This window comes from Pyrus communis, chromosome 14 (assembly GCF_963583255.1).
Source record: "Pyrus communis chromosome 14, drPyrComm1.1, whole genome shotgun sequence".
Taxonomy (NCBI): Eukaryota; Viridiplantae; Streptophyta; class Magnoliopsida; order Rosales; family Rosaceae; genus Pyrus; species Pyrus communis.
This window is the reverse complement of record NC_084816.1, coordinates 25,376,601-25,400,426: the sequence shown is the minus strand read 5'-3', so window position 1 is coordinate 25,400,426 and position 23,826 is coordinate 25,376,601. Positions and strand designations below refer to the sequence as shown.

Sequence of the window (23,826 nt, the reverse complement as noted above, 5' to 3'; positions counted from 1 at the left end):
ATTTAAATGGATAAAAAATGACTAGAAATTCTAACGGAATTATCCAAAAGACTACGGATTCACACTATTATAAGTTCTAAGATAGATACTCACCAATTTTTAGCTTGGGATCAAAATTCCAATTAAGCTAAAGTTGAGGTATCATGCTACAATTATCCCATTCTGAAAACAAGGGCAAAAGTTCATTTGTTCTAAAAAAGGGGTATTTTAAAAAATTCCCAATATACACACAACCAATATCCCATCTCTCATTGCTGAGGAGTTCGAGCTTCTGAGTTCTTGTGTCTTTTGGTGGGTGTGGGTGATAGTCATCACACTGACCCACGGATGCTGGAAAATCCTCCATCAGCGGCAGCAGCCGCAGCAGATCCAGGGGCGGTCGTGAAGCGCTATGCTCCTCCCAATCAGAGGTATTCGTTTCGTTCTTCCATGTGGGTGTGGTTCCTTTTTTCTTTAAAACAATATTATTAAAATCAAATTAATTCAGTAGTTAATTGAAAACTAGTTAATTGTTTGCATTTCATTTGATTCATTTCAGGAATCGTCCTCTTAACAGACGCAAATCCGCAGGTAACTTCACCTTTTCCACATGTACCTTAATCTATTTTACGCTAAATTATCTGAGGGTCCGATAGATAACCATTTGAGTTTTTGAAAACTGAAAACTGAAAGCTATCGATACCAAACAAAAACTTAAACCGAAATGGTCATCAACCGTTCATTTAGTTTTCAATTTCTAGTAAATTTTTTTAAAAATTGCAAACATGTAATTGATTTCTGTTTTCAAATAAAAATAAAACTAAAGTTTGTTTGGTAACTGTTTGTGGTTTTACATTTTATTTTTTTAGTAGAGTGATTTTGTTAGTGGCTTAATTAGTTAGTTGTTAAGGAAGGAGAATCAGCATGATTGCTGTCCTCCACGATAAAGCGACATGCTCTTTTATGTGGAATTGGAAATTAAAATTTCCTTGTTTGTGAATTTTGGGAATGAAATTTCCTTATTTGTGAATTTTGGGTTGGGACCATGTCCCAGGGTCCTGGGGCTCAGGCTCATCTGCAGCCCAATGCAGAGTGGAGCGCCTGGGTCCAAGTTGGGAGGTCACATATACCGGGTTTTGGAAATAAAATGCAATGCATTTTTTGTGATGTAATATTGGTGAATGAGAAAGGAGGTGCAAAAAAAATCAACTAAATAGAAACGAAAGCTAGCATCTGAAATTGATTTTAGTTCTCATAATTTGGTTTGGTTTAAAAGTGAAAAAAAAAAAAAAAATTGAAGTTAATTGCCAAACAAGTTTTCATGTTTCATTTTCACTTCTTTTTTTTTCTTCATGTGAACGGTAAAAATGAAATGGTTATCAAATGGACCCTAATTTTCAATGGAGATGAAGGTGACAAGTTTTATGGCATTTTGAGGCTTTATTAATATCAGTGTCGAAGAGGATAATAAAGTCAATAGATGTGTTAGTAAATCAAAAGAGTCAAAAGTTAGAAAGTTACTACTGTAAATATTCTTTTGCTTTTCCTACGAAACTTTTGGCTGTCCTAAAGTGTAACTATAAATACTTGATGATTTTACTAAGTACACTTGGTTGTATCCTCTCAAGAATAAATCGGATGTTTTTGCTACATTTTTTCAATTCCAAGCTCTTGTTGAGAATCTGTTTGGTAACAAAATTGGTACTTTAAGATCTGATTCAAGGGGTGAATTTCTTAGTTCTAATTTTAAGTAGCATCTTGCCCTTCATGACATTCAACATCTTGGCTGTCCTTACACCCCACAACAAAATGGTTGTGCTGAAAGGAAGCACAAACATGTTGTAGAAACTGCAAGGACTCTGTTAATAGCTTCCAAAGTACCACATCACTTCTGGGTAGAAGCCTTCCTTACTGCTGTCTATCTCATCAACAAACTATCCCCTCTTTCTAAACCATCACCATGGGAACAATTTTTTAAGAAATCACAAGGTTACAGTCAACTTAGAGTGTTTGGTTGCAGTTGCTATCCCTGGTTAAAACCTTATACCAAATCCAAACTAGAAGCCAAGAGTACGCAATGTGTGTTTACTGGCTATAGTTTAACCCACAAAGGATATAGATGTCTAGATCCTCTTACTAACAGCGTTTACATCTCTAGACATGTTTACTTTGATGAAGACTCTTTTCCTTTCCATAGTACTACCCCTTTGAAATTATCACGATCTATCCCAACATCCAATTCTTCTTCCTTCTCCCTCACCTTTCCTCACCTATATCCTACCTCCAAACACCACTTCTCAACTCAACCCTCCCTGCCTCTTTACCTCAATCATCATCACATTCAACCACACCCGAATCTGCCATTAATCCTCCAGTAGAACCTTCTCCTGCATCTGTATCTCAACCAGAACCTATCCCTACACCTTTACCTCCATCACAACTTGTCACTTCTACCCATCCTATGCAAACTAGGTCTAAATCTGGCATTTTCAAACCCAAAGCCTACACTGCAACTAAACATCCCCTGCCTTCTCATCTACACACTGAATATGTTCCTTCCACTTACCTGCAAGCCTCCAAGTATCCTCATTGGAGGGTAGCCATGCAAGATGAGTTTAATGCCTTGCTAAATACAGGAACTTGGACCCTACTTCCTCCTCTTCTCAAAACCTTGCTGGATATGAACGGATTTTTAGAATTAAGAAGAAACCAGATGGTTCTGTGGACAGATATAATGCCAGATTAGTAGCTAAGGGCTACAATCAAGAGGAAGGTATTGATTTCAGTGACACATTTAACCCAGTGGCCAAACCAGTTATTATAAGGATCTTACTTACTTTGGCAGTTCAATCTATCCATGATAAGTTGGAGTGCAAAGAAGCAACATACAGTTGCTCGTTCATCCACAGAAGCTTCGTACAGATCATTAGCCCATACTGCTGCTGAAATCACTTAGATTTGTCAACTGTTCACTGATATTAGCTTTAAACTACCTGCATTGCCTCAGATTTGGTTGACAACATCTCAGCTATTGCTTTGGCTTCCAATCTTGTCTTTCATGCTAGAACCAAACATGTGGAAATAGATTATCATTACATCCAAGAGCTGGTTTTGGCAAAGCTTCTTACTGTTCAATTTGTATGCTGTCAGGATCAACTAGCAGGCATTCACACTAAATCTCTTCCTTGGCAAGGGTTTCTCCAACTTCGATCTAAGCTTTCTCTTCAGCCGTCTCCATTTAGCTTGAGGGGGTGTGAAGAGGATAATAAAGTCCATAGATGTGTTATTAATTCAAAAGAGTCAAAAGTTAGATAGAAAGTTACTACTGTAATTTTAAATTTTCTTAGTAACTTTTGGCTTTCCTAATGTGTAACTATAGATAGTTGTGTAACTTATCTTTAAGGTATTGAAATGAATCATTTGCTCAATAAATGGTTTAAAAAACTAGTTTTGATACTCGCCTAGGCGCTTTCTTGGGTGGGGATATCTAAAAAAGGCCTCTGCCCAACCAGACTAGGCGGCGTAAGGTTGGTGCAAGGTTTTAAAATCTTCTCAGCCTCAATTCTCTATGACGGAAATGGAAGTATAGACAGTTAGAACTGCAGTGAACCTGACTTGCATAGACTCATCAGATTTTCCTTTTTCCTTTCCTTTTCTCATTTTTCTTATATTATTAAATATTTAAATAATTGTAAAATGTTTTTTTAAAACATTACAACGCCCATTGGATAAAACAAGCCTTGAATGACAATGAATATTTGTCTTAGAAAGTATTATATCATACTTTTATTAAGGACTATAATAATCTTAGGTACCGTGAGGCAATTGCCTCACTTCTATCGCCTAGGCAAGGCTATCCATTAAATCCCTTGGCTTCGCCTTGGCCTTTTAAAACACTGATTAATATACCAAATTTCCATTAAATCTTATATCTTTTAGATCCTTACATATTACTTTATCATGTGTGAGTCTTCATCAGATTCTTAATCAAGTACCTCTTATATTAATTTCCTTAATTTGGTTTATGTACTAACTTTCTAAGCTTAGTTGTGTAAATCTGTCATTAATATTTGTTGCTGATAATGTTTTATCATCTTGTTTCTTCTAATCACTCTTACCATCCATTTTAACATTCAATATTTGTTGCTCATGCTCTTAAAGCCTAACATTCATCCCTTGGAGAATAGTTAAACGAATACTATATAATCCCGGTTAGTCCATTGTGGATTTTATCACACATAATACTTACAAGATTTTCTTCTTCCATCCTCTTTACATTCTACTTATTTCATAATTTTGCATTACAGATCCTGAAATCACTTAACAAGCGATTTGTTTAGAGTTCCTTTGCTCCTGAGTTGTTGGTTATTGTTATGTTAAGTGTCTTTGGTGAATTTGCACTGCGTTTATTCTTTGTTATAGCTCGATAATTATTTAACCCTTTGATTCTTATGCATTCTTCATGCTTCTTAAGAATGTCTACGTCATTGGGAACCATCAGAAGTCATGTATATTTTCATTATTTCTTTCAGCAGTTAGCACTGATACAAACAGCAACAACATTAATTAGTTTTAATCCTTATTCTAATGCTAATTTTATCAGGAAATCATTAGTATCTGTCAATTCTATTTTTTATGTCAGTACATATATCTCAAATAATTTGATATAACAAAGTGTACCATCTCTCATATCTAGGGTATTCTATTTTATTTTTACAATGTTCCATTTATTGTTTAATTAGTTTCAACTATTACTTAATGTTTATCATTTCACGTTTTCCTATAGTGAGACCTATCAATTTTTTTCTACTGTAATTCCACAGTTTGGTATTTTTACAAATAGGTACTAAGGTGTGTCTCAACCCTTGTTCTTAAGTAGGAGGAGCTGTCTTTAGTCCCAAAGGCTGTTGTTGGCTGTTTCTTTTGACTTATTTGTACATATCTTATTATTCTTTTGTTTACCAGAAGTTGAGTGGTCGAGGAAATTGTGACATTTTTAGGGTTACATATCTAATGTGGTTATAAGTTACTGTTTCAGATCGGTTTGATCGAACTAACAATCCTCATGGCGGGAGTGATCTGGAGAAGAGTCAAATTTCTAGTTCAAGAAATATTTCTGTTATGGATCATGGAGATGGAAGCAGCAGCAGTCTTCTGAATGAGAACTCTCGGGGGTTAATAGCTCTAGAGGGGTGTTGCACGAGTGAAGCTTTCCAGCTCTTACATAGTCGTATGTGTCAACAGTTTCTTGAAAAGGAATTGCTATATGTCAATACAGGAATTACTTTGTTTTGGCTCTTTTTTCATCAGCCTATTTATGCTCTGCCATACAATTTTGTGCAAATGATATCAGCAAGGGTCCTGAGGTGATCCGTGATATTTCAACTTGATGATTGAAAGTAACATGCAATAGAAAATAGGTTATGATGCCCACATTGACATCCTCCTTTCATATTGTTAGTATTTTTATATAAAATAAGTTTAGGATTTAGGGTTTAGGTTGTACATTTAAATTCTTGCAGGTGATTCCTTTCTCCAATTGTCATTCACAAAAAGTTCAAAGTGAAAATAATGTTGCAAGCCCCTGAACCCCACCCACGTTTCTTTTGACATTTTAGAAAGTTACAAAGAAAGTAAAGATTACCAACCATTAGTTGACCTAAGAGTATTTTCTTTGGAGCTTGGATTAAAATTATTTATGCATAAAAGTTTGCTGGGACTTTGTGCATGATTAACTAAAAGACTAAAGGGGTGTATTTTTGTTTTTTTCTTTTTCAGTGATTACTTGTATGAGGTTTGAATTGGTTAATAATTGCATGTCTTCAAATGCAGGTTGGGCAGCTGCAATGCGTTGCTTCAACGATCCATCTGTAGATCTACCAGGTCAGTGGAAGAATGTTCCTTATTTTCAAAATTTGGTGCATACTCTACATGAAAGCAAAGACATGCATTAAGATGTCCAAATTGATGCATGTATGGTATACTTCCATTCAATCACACAAAATAGTTCTTATGCAAAATTTTGCTATAAATGGAGGAAATATATCAGCAGTGTATATTAAAGATGGCTGAGAGTAATTAATTGTTTGGTGGTTCAGAGCACAAGCTTTAACAGTGTTTGGATGGAGCAATAGGTTGACTACAAGAGTTTTTTTATTAGAGTAAGGGCTGGTTTGGTATTGATGTGCTTTGAAAAAAAAGTTGTTTCTGCTGTGCTGTGAGAATAAGCAGCTGTGAAATAAAGCAGTTTGGTAAACTTTTTTGTAAAAGTGCTTTTGAAAAAAAAATAAAGCAGTATTATAGTGTTTGGTAAACTTTTATGTAAAACAGATGTGAAAAAAAGCCGGTTTTTCAAAGCTAGGTTTTGCAGCTTCTTGTTTTTGGCTTTTTTTCACCCAAAACTGTGAAAAAAAGCTAAAGCTGAATGTTTACCAAACACAAAAACAGCTCCCAGCTTTTTTTTATACCAGCTTTTTTCAGAATCACCTCAGTACCAAACTAGGCCTAATTCTCATATTACTATCCTTAAGTATCATGAAATTCCAACTTTCATACCTAAAGTTTTTTTTGTCCCACTTTCATTCCTCAAGTTTGAGTGTTATGACACTTTCATACTTCCGTTAGCCTTTCTGTCAGGGGCTCAATTAACTAATGACGTGGCATGCCACTTATCGATGATTGTGCAGAAAGTCGCACTGTGGGCCCCATGTGGACATATAAAACAAATAAAAATAAATTTTTTTTTTTTGTCCCACTCTACAACATGGCACTTTGGGCACGTCCTCTTCTTCTGAGGATAAGGAGAAGAAGGAGGAAGTTCCTCCTCCTCCTCTTCCCTCATCCCACTCTACAACTCAAACACCGTTTCTTGGTTCTTGTACCATGAAGTGCATTGGGTCCTCCTTCTCTCTCCTCCTCCTCTACAACTCAAACACCATTTCTTGGTCCATATACCATGAAGCGAGTTAGGTCCTCCCACTCCCTCCTCCTCCCATTGCACTACTCAAAGACTATTTCTTGGTCCGTATACTACGAAGTGAATTGGGTCGGGTCCTCTTCTTCCTCCCACTCTACAACTCAAACACCATTTCTTCTTCTTCCTCCTCCTCCTCCTCCCACTTTACAACTCAAACACCTGATCCATATACCATGAAGTGAATTGGGTCAGGTCCTCCTCCAATGCCCGAAGAAGATGATGAGAAAACCCATGGCCATTATCTGCCACCCACGTGAACCCTTCCTCTTCCTCCTCCTCAAACCCTTATTTCCATTTCCTCTGCTGCTGCCGCTCCTCTTCCCCTCTCCACTGAACCGCACGATCTCTCCTCTCAGCTCTTCACCATTCTCTGCTGTCCCAATTGGCAGTGCCACCCTTCCCTCAACCAACTAGCCCCTCCATATCCCCTTCCCATGTCTCCTCTGTCTTCACTCTAACCTTGACCCCAAACCGCCCTCTGCTTCTTCAACTGGATCGCCCTAAAACCCAGATACAAACACACCGTCCATTGCCACTCTTAGCTCCTCAACATTCTTCTCCCAAATGGGTTTCTCCAGGTCACATAAAAGATCCGAATTTCCATGATTAAGGCTTCCACAGACTCGGTGAGCGACTTTCCTCGAATTTCCATGATCTGAATTTGCAGGGATTTGGAAGGGTGGTTGGGGTTTGACTCGGTGAGCGAGCCACAAATCTTGTTTCGAAGATCGACCCTCGACTTGGTAAGAAGGATTTTCGAGAAGGGTTTTAGTGAATCTGAACTGGGAATTGAGTTGGTAAAGTGGAGGATGTGGGTTTTGGGTTTTGAGCTGGCCTTCTATGTGGGTTCTGGGTTCTGGTGACGTAGATGATTTGGGTTTTCCTCGTCGGTTTCCACAGTCTAAGGTTGAAGACAATTTGGGTTTAATTTTTTTTTTTTTTTTTCCAAAAATAAAAAAAATGCCAGTGGGGCTCACCCACTTTTTCGCACAGTCATTGTCCAGTGGCTTGCCACGTTATCAGTTAATCGAGCTCCTGATAGAAAGGCTAATGGAAGTATGAAAGTGTCACAAAATTCAAATTTTTTGTATGAAAGTCGGACGAATAAAATTTTTGTTATGAAGGTTGAAATTTCCCGATACTTGAAAATACTAAAGTGAGAATTACCCTTTTTACAGGGGATCCATCCTCTGCCAACTTCGTCCTAATCACATAGAGGAGTAGGCTGAGGACTTTCCATCGGATTTGATTGATCATCTAAAGGGAAGGGAGTGCAAAGAATATTTAACAAAATGGAGTTTTTCTGCAATTTTCTAAGAGTAAAGCTGATGGTTATATGAAATGATTTAATTCTATGAAAAGCAGAAGGGGCAATGGGTTGGAGGAATATGGAGAACCTTCCTGGCAATGATAGAAAGGAGAAATCTGATTTCTGATAAGAAAAAAAATAAAAATAAAAGGGCTAGATAATGAATTGTTAAGGAGTGGGAAGGAATAAAGGAGTCAAGGAGGGGTCTTGAAACGAACCTCAGTTAAGCATGCATCATTTAGTAATCGTATTGTGAGTGATTCTTGCAATTTGGATGGTTTATTCTATATTTTTTATGTTTCAGAAAGACCAGTAATGTACACAGGAAGCAGCTCAGCATGGGGTCCCTTCCTTCTTCCTCATCAGGTGATTATGAAATCTCTCTCTCTCTCTCTCTCTCTCTCTCTCTCTCTCTCTCTCTCACAATATAATGTCTGGAATGGCTATCTTTAGTTAATGGCTTCGACAGTCGGTGCTGGGTCTCCTGGTTCACCAATGGACTTCTTGAGTGAACTTTGTCGTTCAAAGAACATTTCCGGTGCTGGTTTCGAGACTTAGAAACTCATCAACAACTTTACTCAATATCCGAAAGCAAACTTGGAGCGGTTGGTGATCTGTTGTACTCTAATTATATTTTTGGTAGCTGGTAAAAGCTATTAAACTTGCACGCTGAAACTCAAACAACATCCATTTACTTAGCCAATCTGGGAATTGTGTGACAAAAATCTTCGATGCATCTACTGGTTTGTGACACTAACGAGTGATGTGACTGAAGTATGGTATGTTTATGTATGCATACAGTATGAAGTGAGTAGATCTCTCTGTGGGAATGGGTTTGTGTGAGTGTTCGTCTGTTTTTTAAAGTTGAAAACGACCATGCTATGTGATTTCGTGCTATCAAACTCATCTGCAGGAGAAGATGTCTTTTGAATTTGATGACCTCACGTCTTACGCAATGCAACATGTCAAAGTAGCCCCGTTCCGTGGAACAGATTTTATGCACTGAAAAAGGGACCAATTGTGCCGTAAAAAATGGTAATCTTAAGGGTGTGTTTGGAATGTTATTTAATATTATGATCTAATGGTATATCTTTTCATTTGTAAGCAAGAAGTCTTAAGTTTAATTGTATTGTACCAGTTTTTTCACCACCACATAAAATTTTTTGAAGGCTTAATTGTAACGATGTTCTTTAAACTCTATCGGTAGTTTAATTTGAGTCTCTGAACTTTCGTATTAGTTGATTAAGTTCTTGAACTTTACAATGTGTTTGTACCATTAATCTTTTTCACTAGCGTCGTTTATTTTTCCGTTAAATTTAAGAGTATATTAGGAACTTCATCTCACAATGCTAAAAATAAATTTAAAAATGAGAAATGAAAAAAAATCAGACTCTTTTTTGTGTAAGAAAATTTAATACATAGGATTTCTTTTTTCGCAGTTCAATAAGTGATTTGTTAGCTGTTTAAGTTCAGCCATAGTTCGATCTGCTACCAACTTTGAAGTCGCATTGCCTAATATTTATAAGTTGCTAAAGTCCAACCAATTGCTATTTGTATTTTAATATTTCAAATTTCATTTTGTTTTAAGTTTAGATATTAATTTATAAATTTTCATTTGTTTTTTAGCTTCTTCTATTGTTTTGATGTTTTAAGTTGAAGTTCTTATGTACTCCTAAATTTAACAGAAAAAAGAAAAGACAGCGTTAGTGAAAATGATCAATAATGTAACACATTTGTAAGTTCGAGAACTAAAGAAATTAATATGAGAGTTCAGAAACTAATATTAAACTAGGGAATTGTTATTGACACTCCAAAATTCTCATTCTACACTCCAAACTTTCTATATTTAGAAAGAAAAATACACTTCTGAGAAGTGTAGAATGAGATTTTTGAATTGCTAATAACGCTTCCCTTAAACTAAGAATAAATTTTAGAAACCTCACTACAATTAAACTAATATGTCACTTGGATAAAATTTAGAAACCTCGCTACAATTAAACTAATGTCACTTGTTTGGTGAGTATATTTGGCCATGTGGGTGGGCGCTAGGATAACGCGATTTGGTTCTAGGGTTGGTGCCTCGAGGTCTGGCCTGGGTGCAAGCCTCTTGGGTTGGGTGCTAGGATCTCGAGACCATGGTCCCGGTTGGTGGAATGTCACCAAGGCTTAGGGTCTTTCAGTAGTTCTCAAGATATGTGTTACAATTTCGTACAAGTAATTTACAGGAATTGACCGTTGTCTTCGAATTCAAGAAATTTGGAAACTACAGGAACCAAGTTGCATGATTGATTCGGATAGCTCTCATAGATGAGGAATTCTGTGTGAATCGCCACAATATGCTCACGTGGTAAAAAAGATGACTTTCTCGAGGAAAGAACTTACACTTTTAGATTATAAACGGATCGTGTTTGACATGTTAATGTTAACCTGTTATTTTAATAAATTGTATTATGTTAACCCACTAAACTAACGGGTTGAAACATTCAAACACAAATTCGACCTGTTAAATTAACATGTTACCCGACACGACATTCAACTATTAAGTACGTATATTATTTCATTACATAATTAAATGAAAAACTTCATTCTAATTTACTGAACATTAACATCTTAAAATTCTTTTTTATTGAGTACTACAACTACAATCATGGTGTGGAAAATTTAAAATATGTTGCAATTTTTAAGAAGGAAATTGTTATTGGCACTCCAAAAATTTTTTTACACTCCAAACTTTCTATAATTAAAAAGAAAAATATACTTGTGAGGAGTGTAGAATGAAATTTGTGAAGTACTAATAACAGTTCTATTTAGGAATGTAATTATGTAAATCTTATGTTATTTTAGATTTCCTTGTGAGATTATACCATATCTCTTAAACTATTTATTAAATATTCAACTCCAGCTTTTTTCTTTTTTTTTCCAATTCTAGATTAAGAAAAATAAAATAAAATAAAACACACTCGAAAGTTCCATAACCCAACTTTAAAAAACCAACTTTTTTTATTTTTTATTTTTTTATTTTTTTTTTATTTTTTCAAAACATAGATCAACAGTGCCATTAAATGAATTTTTCTAAAATGGCAATCCTACCCTCTTCCTCTTTCCTCTCAGCTCTGCTCTCCACCGTCGTTGTCCAGTCTGAGCAATTGGATTTTAGATTTCTCCTCTGCATCAGAAACTTCGCTAGCCATTAATCTTGCACCGAGATAAGAAAAAACTTCGTCGAAGCCTTGGATTTCAGACTTCTCCTCTGCATCTAGTGAAAGCACGGATCTATTTTAGCTTTCTTGTTCCTCTGGTTTCTCATCTTCATGGTCTTTTTGTTCTTCACATCCTTCAACCTTATCATCTTTGAGGAAACTAAAATCTCTACTGTACAGCACGTGCTCCAGCACTGTTCACTTGCTAACCCAGATCCCACCCACCTCCCTAAACACGCAACGCCCAAACCACCTAAACCCATCCATGTCGTCGTCGTCAACCTCTTCATCTTGATCGGACTAGAGAAAGCTGTGAATTTGACTGAACTTGGATAAAGGAAGAATACGGAGAAAATAAAGAAGATGAAGAAGACGGAAACAACAAGGAGATGTGAGTTCAGAGAGATGTTATAATTAAATAAGATGAGGGGATAAGACAGTTCTAGAGAGAGATAATAATTAAATAATTTATAAAAAAAATTATATTATATTTAGCATCATATCTTTTTTAATCATTTAATATAGTTACAATATTTTTATACAAAAGTTATTAAACAAACACTATTTTTTTATTTTTTTTGTTAAAAGCACTTTCACAAGAAAAATTTACCAAAACCATAACTGTTTTATTTTATAACAGTTTATTCTTACAGAACAACTAAAGCAATTTTTATAAAAAGCACAGCAATACCAAACTAACCCTAAATATTATCCAATTAGAGTTGTAATCCTATCGGAGTAAGGAATTTACCTTCCCTACGATTATAAATAAAGACACAATAGGGTGAAATAACACACGCCTCAGAATCACACATCTCTGTCTTCTCTCTATTGTTGTCGCACCCGCTCTCTCTGTCCTTTATATTGTTCAGTTAAACTAGGCACACAACACGTTATCAACACGCGTTTGACGCTGCGCTAAAAAAAGTTTGTTCATATTCCAAGGGAGTTACATTTTAATCATTCTTTTTATGATTACATTATTATTTTATTGAATTGATCTATATTGATTCAATTTAAATTTTCTATGTTCGATGTGATACAATGCATTGGAGATGAAATTCTGGCTTTCCGAGAAGGATCTTTACAAATTCAAAGGCTGAATTGTTTTCCGCCAATCAAGTTCTTTAAAATAAAGTAAGATATTTTAAACAACCATGAAACAAGAAAAAAATTTCCATGATACATGAACCCCCTACATTTACATACACACACACACACATATATATACATATACACATTGGACATGTTCATATATTTGTCAATATATATATATATATATATATATATATATGTTTATGCATAATGCAATTTATAAAATCGCTAAGTAGAATTTGTGAGTCAAAGAATCGAAAGAAAATAGAGGCAATCAGGGTTTTCAAAACCCTAAACCCTCCAAGTCGGGCCAAACCAACAATGAGTCGTTAGGCCTAGTGATTTCTGACATAACTTGTTAACTGGACACAAAATTAACAGGTTATCAAGTTGATACGATAACGAATTGGGTAGTTAACAGGTAACCTGATAATATGTTAAGATAATAGGTTGGTCCAAGTATATATGTGGGTAACCCGATACACGATAAGAAAAATATTAATTTAATAATTTGATAACTCCTAAAAAACTATAATAATTATATATATTAAATTAAATTTAGAAAATTTGAAAAATGAGGTAATATATTTTAAATTGTATAGTACTATTGTTTTATTTATTTTCATAATTATTTTGATAAACTTCTCATAATTTTAATAGTTTATAATGTTTGGTTTTTCTATACTTAGTTTATGCGGAAGAGAGTTCTGATGTGGAAAACATTATCAACATAACTCTTAAAGCAATAAATCAAGCCAAAGTTCCAATACAATTTCCCCATGACAATTGATGAAAAATGAAGGATTCTGTAAAAGTAACAACATGCAAACTTTAAGTTTCATTGGCAAGGTTTTAACTTTTAAGAAAGGCTTCACAACCTTGAAAAGAAAAACTGCTTCATTTTGCATACCCTTGCACATTTGATATTTTGTAGTAGACTATTAGTGTATTGGTTTTTTTTTATTAGACTCTTATTTTGGAGTGTAGATGTAGTACTTAACGACAAATGTGTTTTTATGTTTTGAAGTAATATTTATGTGGCAATGTGGTATGTGCAAATTTAAGGAAAAAAAAAAAAATCTTAATGGGTCATAACGGGTCGGGTCGTTTTATCTATTGGATAAAGTGATCCGACCTGTTAAGATAACAGATGTGACACGACACGACTCATTAAGATAACATATGTTACATGAAACACGACAAACACGACTCGTTTTCCATGCCTACGAGCCGTGCTTGGTTGGTGTACAGCTTAAGCTAGGGACAAGGACAACGTGATCATGACGTCAGTCTTGCATCAGCAGTCCTCTGGGCTTGCTGCATGCAGTGGACCAAGTCTACTGCCTGGGTTCTTGGTGCTGGACTTCACGCCCACGACCCATCCCAGAAGTTAGGGCATCGCTGGACTTTTCTCGCATCGGTCTTGAGCCAGCCACGTGTTGGGCTTTTCCCTTCCATGCCTCGGCCCGCATGACCAGTAAGCCTAATGCTTGTTGGGCCATACCCCTACCCTTTCTTTTCGGCCTGCTGCCATCTGCATCCATCTGGGCTGTTATGCAGCATGTGTCCTTGAGAAACCCAAAAGCCTGCAGCTTGCTGCAAGGCTATGAACTGCAGCCAGCAATTTTTGCTGGGATAGGTTGGGGTAAGGATGTGCCGAACAGACTCATATGGTTCAACTAAAACCTTTCGAACTCAAGTTTTTTTTTTTTTCTCTCTCTCTCTCTCTCACCCACTCTACGGTTTGTTTTTACAACATATGGTATAATTAGGGTCTGCCAAGGTGTGGCATTATAGCCAGAAGCGTGATCTTTGGCACATAAGACCTAAAACTTCAAGAATCATGAACAATATCTCCGAAACTCAACATTGCAGAATCTACTTTCATTTTGATGGAATAGATCCTTGGGTATGCACTCTTTCGTGCTCCCACCAATGTTGTTGAGAAGTACCATTCTCATAGTCAATATGTGAGACTAATTTTGCTCCACCTAACAAATGTGGTAAAGAGAATTTTGACATGGATGACCATATTGGCCAAATCCACCTTAGTCACTTTCATTTATTTTGTGAATAATTTTCTATGTTGTTCGATTCAAGTTTGGTGTTTGTTTTAGTTTATGGATAATGTTATGGATATTCCTCGAATATAAGTTAATTGAATCCTATTTCTTAAACATGTGACCGAATCCAATTAACACATGATTAGGTACAAATGTCAGTAAGTTAGTTCTAGATGAATGCAATACTACGCACACTAACTTTATACTTAAATCACATCTCTAGCTAAGACTTTAAGTCTATTTAACCTGATTAATAGCATTGGCACGCTCCTCGTTGTATGCATGGTATTGAACTACCATTATAGAGACCTTATATTCTCCCCGTTCCAGAAGAACGTCGTTGAGCCTTAAGGATATTCGAGAGAACAATGATCATGAATGAAACCACTGAAGAAAATAGAGTGGAACATCTTTGCACTGCATCCAGAGTATGAAGCCCGAAGCTATATTTTGGGGCCAATGAGCTACCTTCCAATTAGGACGCGCCACATGTAGCCAGCTTAGAGCCTGGTGATTCGAGCAATTTACTTGCTTCGACACAACCATTTAGGACACTTAGGTCGAACAATGATGTCATGACGCACCTCCTTACTTCGGGTAAGGATCATGTGCCTACAAGCACACTTTGCCAAGCCTGCTCGTTTGGGAAATTTGATTTCTATATCATCCCTCGCAAAGATTTGGAACGTCTTTCTTTTCACAATGGATTCAAGGTAATAATTGTGGAATAATTTAACCAAAATGCAGACCATATAAATACTTATGGTTTTGGTTGATGTATTGACAAAATGGTCACATGTTTGTCTACACACATTGTTGCTAAACCTCATAGCCAATTTTGAGAGGATCACCACCCTGATTATCTTATAAAGTCTGGAATACTAGATAATGCCAGAGAGTTTATATTGACGATGCTTTAGTGAGTATTGCATGTCTTTTGGGTTTATAATTAAACATTGAATTCCCCATGTTCACCAAAAACAGTCTCGCAAAGCGATCATAAAGCGCAATTTAATTGATCTCCCGGACCTTGGTGAACACATTAAGCTTTCGGTTTCTGCCTAGGACCATGCAATCTTGTATGTAGCTATGTTAGCTTGATTTAAGGCTAATTGTCACCTAACCATTTTTAGCATTACAGTTGGTTACTGGGTATGAACTTGATGTTTTGTACTTACCCGTTTTGGGTGTGCATTTTCTGTACCAAGTTGCGCCACCGCAATGTACCAGTTTGGATCCTCAAAGAAGGATGTGAATCTTTGTCGATTATGATTCTTCTTCACACTAACTCTTTAAAGCCCTTGCATGCAATCTCTTTACCGCTCATTTTAGGAATTGTCACTTCAAAGAGACAATTTTCTTGCCGTTAGGGGGAGATAAGAACGTCAACATTCTTGGATAACAGCGCAAATTTGCCTAGACATTACCCATTATGTCTCATCTCGATTTCTGTACTGCACAAGCAGGGCCGATCCTGAGTTTTTTGGTGCCCAGTGCAAAAGCTCAAAATGTGCCTTTTTTTTTAATACGTAAACATATGTTTAAAAAAAAGATTTAACGAGGATAATCACATGTATGTGTAAAAAAATTCATCACTAATAGCATGCAAAATGGCTTCCAATTTCTGATGTATGTGTAAAATTTTATTCACATCAACCAAATTATGATTCAAAATAGATGGATAATCACTCATACAAACTTGCAAATGGCTTTTGACTTCATCATTAGTAAGCCCATCAACCTTCATCAACTCTTTAATTTGTTTTGGTGTAGCAGCTACAAAAAAAAAAAAAAAAAAAAAAAACCAATCACATAACGCATTAAACACACATCCAATACATCCCAATCCAATCAGATATTCATCCAATCATATAAAATATAGGTATTCATCAATTTACCCCTGACCTTGTAAGGATTGGCCAACACAAAGCAAATAGTGGCCAACACAAATCTCCCTGTGCAACATTTCCAGAAAAACGCTTTCGAAATCTTCACTGGTATCCATCTGCAAATCCACAAAGACAAGTAATTAATGTTTCATATCAATCACAATGACAAACAAACTAAACAACCTCCTCAAAATTTTAAACCCAAAAAATGTACCAAATTTGATATTTAGTAACATAATCAAAGCAACTAAACAAAAACCAAAATTGAAAGTAATAAAAATAGATTGGTTCATTTTTTGGGATGGGGCTCCTTTAGCACAAATTGGGCATCTCTAACAAATTCCCCTAATAACAAGTAAAATCCTCAATTACAAGCATAAACCTCAATTGCAAATTGGGTTCATAACAGAAGGGTAGTCGTGGGAGTTAAAGAACTGAGATGCTTCTCTAACAGAGAAGACTCTGAGGAGTACAAAGTGTGGGTGGAGAGAAGGAAGTAGATGGAATTCAAAATGGTAACAGAAAATTAGGGAAATAAATTCGAAAGTGGATTGAGGGTTTGCAAAGTGAAGCATACCTGATTCCTGGAGGTCATCGTCGCAGAGGTCATCGTGCGGTCCAATTTCAATGAGAGAGAGAGAGAGAGAGAGATTGCAATGGCAAATGGGTAGGGATTTATCAATTTTGCAAAGCTTGGGAGAAAAGAACAGATGCAGGGCAGTGGGGGAAACAAAGTAAGGGTGGGGAATCAAAATTTGGGCCCCTTATGTTATTATTTTTTTTCAATGCTCAAAATTTGGGCCTTTCTATGTATTGTCAAACTTGGGCTCTTGCCCTCAACTCCTATTTTAGGCTGGGTAATTTTTTTTATACCTATTTTGGGCTATGGACATTTTTTTTATACCTAATTATTTGTAATTTTTTTTTTTTTTTTTGTGGTGCCCCTTTCAGTTTTGGGCCTTGGACAGTTGCCCTTGTAGCACTAGGCCTGGGCCAGGCCTACGCACAAGTGTGATGAGCAAGTGCGAAGTATTCTAACTTTCAGAATGTTGCTCCAGACGCATTCATGTGATCTAGCTAAAATGGCGAGACATTATACTAGCTATAAACATGCCAGCAAGGATAAACGTATTTAATGGATGTTGAGTTAACATCCCCGAAGAATGTGCCACCTCTGAAGAATAGTTTGGCCGCTTTGTTGGTTGATACAATAATGGCCTAAGCACAACATATCACTCAATTCATAGGATTCACTTCTGTAGAAGAGAAAGGTCACGACACAAAATGAATCCATACTCGATCGCTGTCTCAATCATTTCTATCTCATGAGATTAATCCAGCTTACTCTCAGGACTTGAAGTTCTTGGTTCAGTATACAAGTTTGGTTGAGATATGGAATTGGAATGAGATTATCACCGATGATGTTTTCACTTATATGGTAAATATCGACATAAATAAAAAGCGACAATAACAAACTATGTTATGTTGATTAGTGATAACGTAGAATTGATTGGACAACCGAAATTACAATCCAAGTTTAATTTCTTACCAAAATGTGTTTTGGATCTATAGTTTCTACACTACCCAAGGTAATCCTGTAGTGTTACTAGTGGGAAATGAGGCGTAATGAGATGGACGATATAATGAGATATAATGCATGCCTTACAGTGCAAGGTTTCTCTCAAACACCCTGCAATTGATTGCAGCATTATGAATGTGGTTAGTGTTTCTCCATAAGGACATTGATATGAAGATTGACATGTAAGTTCTCAAAGAATATACATGGAATGGTTCAAATAGTTTCAAACCACAGAATACTTTCTCAACTCGTTTGAGGCGTCCACTTATGGATTGAAACAATCCAGCAGATATGGTATACCCGTCTAAGTGATTATTTGATCAGTTAGGGATATGACATTATACCCTTGCGTGTTAAACTATAAAGTCTTATTCCGAATTGCTAAAGTTGCAGTTTATGTCCATGACATGAATCTTATTAAGACTCAGGAAAAGCTTAAGAAAAATGCCTAGCACCTGAAGACAAAATTTGAGATGAATGATCTTGTGAAAACTTGTTTATGTCTTGACTTGAAGTTCAAGCATTGTTGTGGCACTATTTTGATCCACCAGTCGAACTACATCCCGAAGGTGTTATCTTTAAGTATACCTATGATCTTCCATATGTTATATGCAAATGAAAACCTTGAAGGAATCTGAGGTTTTATATTTGAGTTTAACTTTGCGCTTTGTTGTACTTAGCTCATTGAATTAGATAGGACATCTCGTTCGCTGTTGATTTATTGGTAAAGATGCAACACTGCGCCTACACGTAACCACTGAATTGGTATTAAGGACGTACTTTCGTTACCCTAAAGGTACTACGGATTTGAGCTAATCCCAACACATCCTAAATAAATTCAACCCTCTGATCCTGGGAATGATGCTTACCTTGTTTGTTATGCTGACGCTAGTTACATATCAAACCCGCACAAGGTACCTTCCCAAAATGGTTATGTCTTTACCATTAGGGATACCGCAATATCTTGGAGGTCCACGATATAGCCTTAGTTATGAGGTTTTAGAATCATTCCAAGATTCAGCTTCACTACGCCATTTTCATCCATCGTTGAGTCTCAACGACGATCCATGAAGACTATGTCACATGTATCAACTCGACCAAGACATGATACATCAACGAAGTCAAAGCCAAGATATATTGCGTCTACATCACATCAACAAAGCATCATGAGATTGAAGTCATGCAATCCGATTTCAAATAACATTATCGATCTCTGCACGATGTCACTACCGAAGTCAACCTTCCAGAAGCTTGTCTGAGGAATTGGTATGCTTGACTACTCATAACCAATTCTTGTAGTTCTCATTTGGAAGTTTTGTCAAATTCAGGGGGTGTATCCAAAACTATACTCACTTGACCTTAATGCACTTTTCTCCTACGATTAGAAGCTTTTTTTCCCCATTAGGTTTTTGCTACCTAACTAGGTTTTGACGAGGCACCCATCTTGGTTGTTCATACCTTTGTGAGCTTGCTACTTGCATCTATAAGACGTATAGTTTTGACTTAATGCAACTTCTCACTTTTCTCCTTAGTCTATGAGTTTTTAACCCACCCTGGGTTATACCATAGCAAGATTTTGTGAGTTTTACCTTTTATGCATTCTTCCGCTAATTTAAGACTCACATTCACTCGTTGTATGGACGACTTCATCAACCGATCTTACTTCATCGCTGAAGATCTAATACGCCATTTACTTGAGTATTTACACACTCAAGGGGAAGTGTTGGAGTCCTAATAGTTTAAGAATGTGATTGTGTAAATCCTATGTTAGCTTGGATATCCTTGTGAGATTCTATCATATCTCTTAGAATAGATATTATCATTTTAGAGTTGTAATCTTATTGGGGCAAAGAATTACTTTCCCTACTACTATAAATAAAGGCATAATGGGGGTGAGATAACACACCTTAAAATCACACATCTCTCTTCTCTTTATTGTCGCCGCACCCCCTCTCCCTATCCTTTATATTGTTCAATTAAATCAGGCCTACAACAAAATCAAAAAATTTCAACGTAAACATTTAATAGTATGGACAATACAAAAGAGTAATGTGGCCAATGCGATTAAAATTATGTGGTGATAGATAATAGAGCAAGAAAATCTTAGGGGACAAAGAGGCGGTAGCAAGAAAATGAGAAAACCCTAAAGATGAAAAACATGGCAACATTTAAACATGGATAACCCAAAAAGATAAACGTAGCATCTGCTCTAATTAATACAATTGCATACATTACACAATGATCCATATTAGAGGTGCAATTGAGGTTGGGTCAACCTGAATCTATCTATATCTAACTCGATTTCTGTCACACTCCAGACCTGGGGTCGATAATAAAAACTCAAACCTGAATCCAAAACGTGGGTTAAAAGCTCAATAAATAAAAGGAAATTATAACGGGTTGGAAAATAAATTCCTCTTATAAAAATAATTCATGATTCTTAAACAAATCAAGAATTCTTTACAACCTACAGTAAATAGATGAATATACTTTCTCTACTCCAATTTAATCCAATCTCATCCTGCCTACCCTCTTGAATGTCTAGTTCCTAAACCTGCATAACAATAGAGGGATGAGCTTTAATAGCTCAATAGGGACATAACCTTATCACAGTAAATTAACAATATTAAGTTAAGTGTCATGAAATCATATAGCCAAATATCAAATCATTATTGACAATAATGCATGAATGCAATGCAACCTCTTCAACTACCCCTGTTAATTTATATAATAAAACATGCAGACTTGCACGTCCCATACCATGCATTTTACCCCTGCAGAGGTGGTTCAAATGTTCTATTATAGAAACTAACCCCCATATGATACCCAAATTCATAAACCCCTTTTGCTAGTCATCTTATCTAATTCATTGATCTCTAACCCAAATCACCCACATCGACAATTCCTGTCGATCCTATTCTAATGTGCACACTGAGCTCGCCTAGAATTGGTTTCACAATGAATAGATTCAACTACACAAAAGATCCTTTCCAACTACCCTCATTTCCATACTTCCAATCTAAATACTAAAATTCCAACCACATCAACATGAATGATGCACATATAATGTCATTTTATCTTTCACATATTTCACAGTATATTCTCAACGAATAGCATTCCAACAATAATTCCATAACCAATAACAAGTAAACACTTAACGGAAGCAATAGCCAATTAATATTCAATCACATTAATCAACCAAAAATATCAAGAATATTATCATACTTCACGAAATTTAATAAAATCAATTTCCGTAAATGTTTGCTGTATTTCCCCTACCTGGATTCTAAAGCTAAAACGAAGAACCATATCACAACCGCAATAGCTAGACTCCACGTACTTAAGTAAGCTCCTTAATCGCCATCTATTTCTCCACTCTCTTTTCTTTTCTAATCTCTCTCTCTCTCTCTATATAAGTATATATAATGTCTACATGAACTCTTGTTGCATGCACGACATAGTCCTTGTATTTTCCATTTCATTCTGTATCTATCCCTGCCTACATTGCATGCTGTTGATTAATGTTAGAACCAATCAAACGTCAAGTGTATATTATATAACAATTTGCACAGTTTTATTTCAAATGTAAACGCTCAATGACAAACACAATATATTAGAACATAAACACTTAATGAGATTATATATAAACACACAAATCACTGACTTGTTTCTTGCAGATAGAGGCTTGCAGAAGCAATCTCCTAAGACAGAAATTCGTCCCTACACCAGTGCAGCAGTCCTTGGACGTCTATCTTGCAGGATACAACTATCTAATCCAAGTTCTTGCACTAGAACTCGGATTCTTGGCGAATTGGTTGTGTTGTTCTCAGCGAAAAATTGAGGAATGATTATGTGAATTGATTTCTGTTTCTGTAATGCAAACCATATATATATAATGGCATCATTTGAACTTCCCCAACCGTTCATGCTTATCAGTTTTTGTTAAAAAGAAAACCGAATGCAACTGTTCATTCAATTCAAAAACTGAATGAAACTGTTTCGGGAAAACTGAATCCAAAAAAATCAAAAACGTAACTTGTGTTTTTCGTCCATCCGAGCCCAAGAGCCCCAAGGCCCAAGGCCCATCTTTGACATTTAATATATACACCCAAACTCTCCAAGTCTAAGGCCCAAGGTCCATGGCTTTGGCCCAATTCAATTTAAACTATAAGTGAGTGAACTCACTTATAAAGAGTTGTTGTAGATGGTGTATGGGCAATGTGGGACTGGCAGTCCCACATAACACAGGTAACACAGGTTTCCAACAATACCCCACATTTTCTATTCAAACTCTAGCAATACCCCACATTTGAATTGAAAATAAGATACTAGCTACATTAGTAATGTACTTCCAGAGAACTTAGATATGATACGCATCGGGATAGGTGTCTTTTGGACTTGAACCTTCTCTAGTGAGTACTTATCGGTTTTACCTAATGAAGCAGTGAATTTACTATCTTGAACTGATCATTCTAGTAGTAAAATCGAAACAATAAGTATCACACATATCACATCTGAACACACGTCAATTCATACGGTTGAGTTCATTTTGGTCCTGAACATATCCTGATTTCATGAGACCTTTAGAGAATTGTAGCCATACCAATTCTCAAAGATGCGACCCCAAACTCTCCAAGGCCCATCTTTGACATTTAATATATACACCCAAACTCTCCAAGTCTAAGGCCCAAGGTCCATGGCTTTGGCCCAATTCAATTTAAACTATAAGTGAGTGAACTCACTTATAAAGAGTTGTTGTAGATGGTGTATGGGCAATGTGGGACTGGCAGTCCCACATAACACAGGTAACACAGGTTTCCAACAATACCCCACATTTTCTATTCAAACTCTAGCAATACCCCACATTTGAATTGAAAATAAGATACTAGCTACATTAGTAATGTACTTCCAGAGAACTTAGATATGATACGCATCGGGATAGGTGTCTTTTGGACTTGAACCTTCTCTAGTGAGTACTTATCGGTTTTACCTAATGAAGCAGTGAATTTACTATCTTGAACTGATCATTCTAGTAGTAAAATCGAAACAATAAGTATCACACATATCACATCTGAACACACGTCAATTCATACGGTTGAGTTCATTTTGGTCCTGAACATATCCTGATTTCATGAGACCTTTAGAGAATTGTAGCCATACCAATTCTCAAAGATGCGACCCCACATCAATCTCATATAGGTAATGCTAATAAAGAATATCCTGTTCTATTCATCTTAATCATAAGATATTAGCATTATTAAGAATAGTTATTCACCCTTTTCGTCTAACAGGCAACACACTGTTTTCCATCATAAGAATGAGTAAAGATTGTGTGTATCTTACTTTGAGTTTCCCTCAACTAGTTTGCCTATTGAACCTAGACCATGGGATCTCCAATTAGCTAGGTTAGGTTTCCGTCAAGTTATAACTCATTGAGTTGGCTTTAAACCCATTCCCCTCGATGTAAATGCCACTTGATCCTTGGATAGGCCTTTTGTCAAAGGATCGGCAATATTCTCCTTAGATTTAATATAATCAATGGAAATAATTCCATTCTTGAGTAGTTGTCTAATGGTTTTATGTCGTCGCCTTATATGTCTCGACTTCCCATTATATTCAGCGTTTTTGGCTCGACCTTGTGCAGCCATGCTGTCACAATGTATATAGATTGCAGTCACAGGCTTGGGCCAGAATGGAATATCTTCCAGAAAATGTTTAATCCATTCAGCTTCATCA

The 23,826-nt window shown here is 36.2% G+C and overlaps 1 protein-coding gene across 1 annotated transcript; it reads left to right on the top strand.

Moving 5' to 3' along the window:
- The first annotated feature begins 211 nt into the window (after window positions 1-211).
- Window positions 212-9,094, top strand: LOC137715155 (uncharacterized). The gene is made up of 6 exons (XM_068454391.1): window positions 212-410; window positions 539-570; window positions 5,018-5,209; window positions 5,812-5,862; window positions 8,569-8,630; window positions 8,718-9,094. Exons 1-6 carry the CDS (start codon window positions 328-330, stop codon window positions 8,820-8,822), a joined length of 525 nt encoding a protein of 174 aa, XP_068310492.1. The 5' UTR covers window positions 212-327; the 3' UTR covers window positions 8,823-9,094.
- Window positions 9,095-23,826: the final 14,732 nt, after the last annotated feature.